The sequence below is a fragment of the Hordeum vulgare genome, chromosome 4H (genome assembly GCF_904849725.1).
Source record: "Hordeum vulgare subsp. vulgare chromosome 4H, MorexV3_pseudomolecules_assembly, whole genome shotgun sequence".
Taxonomy (NCBI): domain Eukaryota; kingdom Viridiplantae; phylum Streptophyta; class Magnoliopsida; order Poales; family Poaceae; genus Hordeum; species Hordeum vulgare.
In genome coordinates this window covers 438005797-438009575 of record NC_058521.1, presented here as the reverse complement: position 1 = coordinate 438009575, position 3779 = coordinate 438005797, and the positions used below count along the sequence as shown (strand labels likewise).

At 45.4% G+C, this 3779-nt stretch overlaps 1 protein-coding gene across 1 annotated transcript; it reads right to left on the bottom strand.

The window, feature by feature from the left end:
- Positions 1 to 1240: 1240 nt before the first annotated feature.
- Positions 1241 to 1961, bottom strand: LOC123450593. The gene is made up of 2 exons (XM_045127762.1): positions 1813 to 1961; positions 1241 to 1766 (listed from the first exon to the last, which is right to left on the bottom strand). The coding sequence occupies exons 1-2, from the start codon at positions 1959 to 1961 to the stop codon at positions 1271 to 1273; spliced, it is 645 nt and encodes a 214-aa protein (XP_044983697.1). The 3' UTR covers positions 1241 to 1270.
- Positions 1962 to 3779: the final 1818 nt, after the last annotated feature.

Sequence of the window (3779 nt, the reverse complement as noted above, 5' to 3'; positions counted from 1 at the left end):
TAAGGCAAGACAACATCATAGCAATCAGGATTAAGTAAAGATTGATCGTTACTAACGGCTAGTTGAAAATAACTATATCAGGCTACTCTCACCATACTCTGGTGATACCAACTCTGGTGATCTTACCCAGAACCTTTAGCGAGTATCCTCATGACGGATACCAAGACTTATCATCGACACGATGCCCAACTGTTACCATACTCAGACGAGTTCTTCAATCATTACTATCATAGTTATGGTTGACCACCTACTAAGGTCTAGTCGGGCTATCCAATACCATGGACGTGGCTATTCGAATAGGTTTGACACTCTGTAGAGGTTGCACACTTTACCCACACTATGGAGCACTGAACTCGTGATCTCATTTGGGTGGACCAGCATTGCTCCAACGAAACTTGCCTGACCCGTGACTCTTTCATCATACCACCGACATTCATCCTCCCCCGGAGTCCTGCCCTGGGTGGCCCTGTGTCCTCATGACACCTACCACCGTCGTGGTGAAACCAAACTGTCCCAAATGGGGACGTGCGCACAAAACAACTCAACTGGCTCACAGGGTTATCACCGCCTATCGGGCCAAGGTAGCACGCGTGCATAACCCTCCCTCTTTGGAGGTACCAGTGAAAGAGCACGCAATCATACCAAGTCAAGGCCGTCCCATATCGGTAAATATGGTTGCACTGATAAGCCCGGATAGGTGACTCTGATCAACCAACTAGGTATCTTATCCCGAATAATATGTTTGTATAGCTGAAACTTCGATGTCACGGTAATCCGATAATTAATAAGATCAAGCTACTACTATTGATCCCTATCTATAAACTGTCTGATGAAATCCAAAGCAATCATAGACAGTAATCTCAACAGTATAGTGTAAACTAGAGGGTAAAAATATTAGTTACTAATAGTCTTGTACTCAACAGAGTAGTCATCTATTCAACCGTTGCATACTCAAACTCCATACTATAAACAGATATACTTGTGATTGAAATAGTCAATTAAGCTATGGTATTGAAATGCGATTAAGAAAATGAGAGTTGTGGCTTGCGTGGAATGAGGGATCCACCAGGAAGAAGTGCGAGAAGCTCGCGGAAGGAATCGCCGGAAATAGTTCTCACTCGGAGGAGCTGTTTACGGGCAAGGGCGACATGGTCATTTCCACTGTGTGATCACATAGTGAAAATGGTACCATCTTGACGGACTCAATGAGACGTAGACGTGGGCTTTGGAATCACCGGAATCGGAGTTACGGTCGCAAAGTTGTGGTCGTTCACTTTTTAGGCAAAAAATGCCCTAACCAGCGGATGTTCACTAAATAGTCCTTTCGGCCAGCGGCTGTAAAAATGAAAGCGTCTTTCTTAGAATACGTCTTCAGTAAATCGAAAACGCATTGCATGAAATGCCCTCCACTTAAAATGACGCGCGGGCCCGTTGACTTTATTAGTCCAGCTGGCGGGTGGGACGTGCCCCATCCTTTCTCTCCCTCTCTCTCTCGTGGCTCTTCTTCCTGCTTGCGATAGGAGGAGCGGGGCGCTCGGTCGGCGATGGCCCAATCGGCTCCAGGCACCTCCGGCCATGGCGAGGCCACCAGCGGGACGAGGACGAGTCGCCTCGTCCGCGTGGACCTGCTACTGGCGCCGGGGAGCAGCAGGACGTCGGTGCCGCGCGATGGCCGTGAGCAGATGCGGCGCTCGAGCAGTGGAGCCGCGGCCACGCCTACTTCGGCGATGGGTTCGATCAAGAGAGGATGCAGGAGAGAGGTGGAGCTTCAAGTGATCAGAAACGAGACCGGAGAGGGCTTTTTATAGCCACGTGATCTCACCGGATAAGCTCGACTGCCGAGGTGCCCTCATCGTCTTACTGGAGCTATGGGACACGCGGAGGGAGGGGGCAACGTCTGCAAGGTCCCTAGAGGAGCGGAGAAGCTCGCGGGAGCTTTGGAAGAGCTCGGGCTCGTCCATATCTGGCGGCCGCCATGAGGGAATAGGGGCGGTACGGCGACGCTTGAAGGGTAGAACTGCTGTAGAGGGGTGTGTGGACGGTGGGGAAGGCATATAGCACGCAGGGACAAGCCACGGTGGCTTGTCGCACTGCTCCTCCCACCATGCCAAACAAACCCCTCACTGCTCAAATGGATAAGAGGCGAGGGTAGAATCAACTAGAGGGCTGTGGGGAGGAAGAAAGATGCTTAAACATGATTTAACAACAAGCTGTTTGGAGTGGGGTGGGGGAGAACCAGGTGGGGAAAGAATCTGGTTTTTGGTTGAGGGTGATGACATGCTAGGATGATTATCTCTGCAAATTTTCAGGTCATTTGAATGAATATAATTAGCACTTGTAGTTCAAAGGGCTCTTGTGGACAGAATTGCAAAGTATGAAGTGGCACTCACATACTTTCTTGGATGGAGCTGAAACTTGGAGGAGATAAATTATTTAGGCATGTGAGGATGCTGTATAAATTTCATGCCATTTGGTTAAGCCAACGTGGCACTTCGTTCACACAGTATCCCACTTGACAGAATCTTAGGAAAATTACTAGGAATAATTGGCTAAACAAAATGAGCTCAAAATTGGTTGATAGATGTTTTATAGGGAGGATAATGTCCTGGTAAAATTTCAGAATTTACGGAGCAACAGAAAGCATAGTTGCTTCACAATCCAAAATAATGACCATAGACAAAGATTTGATGCTATGGTCACTTGGTTGAAGGAGTGATGCTCAAGCTTGGTGGAGTGGCATTATTCGAGCATATTGAGATGATGGCAAAGTTTCAACTCATTTGAACACTCCTATCTAGCACTTGCTTCACAAAGCTTCCTCGGGATCATAAACTTTGGAAATTTGCCAAGAAATATTGACTAGCTAAATTGAGTTGAATTTTGGCATGAGGCAATGATATGGATAGGAAAGAGTGTCCACAAATTTTGAGAACAATCAAGCAAATAAAAACGGTACTTGTTTCACAACTTGACAGATAGGGCAGAATCAGAAAGGAATATTTGAGGAATATTTTTGAACATGGCAAAGAAAGATTTTGTCATATCTGAGGAAGATATGACCCAATAGATTTATGAGAGTTATTTGGAAATTTTTGGAATGATAGAAACGGGGGTTGCTTCACAACCCAAGGCAACAGAGGTTATTCCTTTAATAGAAAAAGGAATATTCACATGGAAAAGAATATAGGAATAGGCTCAAGATGGAAATGGCTATGTCTTGGGATGGTTTGAAGGTTGGCAAGCCACTAGGGAAAATAAATCAAGGGTAATCCCTTTAGGTTTCAAAACTATTAAGCCACAAAAAAGCAAAACCAGAACAAAATCAAAAAAAAAGAAATGGGCAAAATCTAGGGTGTTACAGTGTTGACATCTGTGACATCTCTTGAAAGGTGCATTGTAGCATAGAACTAATCAATGATTTCTTCATTCCAGTCACAGATGTCATAGCAAAATGGTAGCAGTCCATAATCGAGAAGAACTCTAAGAACTAGTTCATAGGAAGGAATGTCCTCCATATCTACATGAGGAATGTGCCTATCAGGAAAGACATTTTACTTGTTGAAGAGTACAACACTATAATAGTTCATTCGGTTGTGAGTCCAAAATCTGCTGCGCTTGAACTAGGGAGGTTCATATGGACTAGGGCCAATGAAGTAGTGATGTTCATCAAAGAATTAGGTTGTGTCGAACATTGGACTTTTTTTCCTTTGTAGGGCTGAATACCCGTAGATTGAAGATTTGGCTTGAAGCGACTTCCATGTCTTCAGGTATTTCCGGTC

Bases quoted from the DNA above. Each gene is read 5' to 3' on its own strand.
- LOC123450593 (XM_045127762.1), bottom strand. From the start codon at position 1,961: ATGGACGAGCCCGAGCTCTTCCAAAGCTCCCGCGAGCTTCTCCGCTCC. The intron at 1,767-1,812 runs GTGGCTATAAAA...GATCACTTGAAG, and splicing joins AGCTTATCCGGTGAGATCAC to CTCCACCTCTCTCCTGCATC.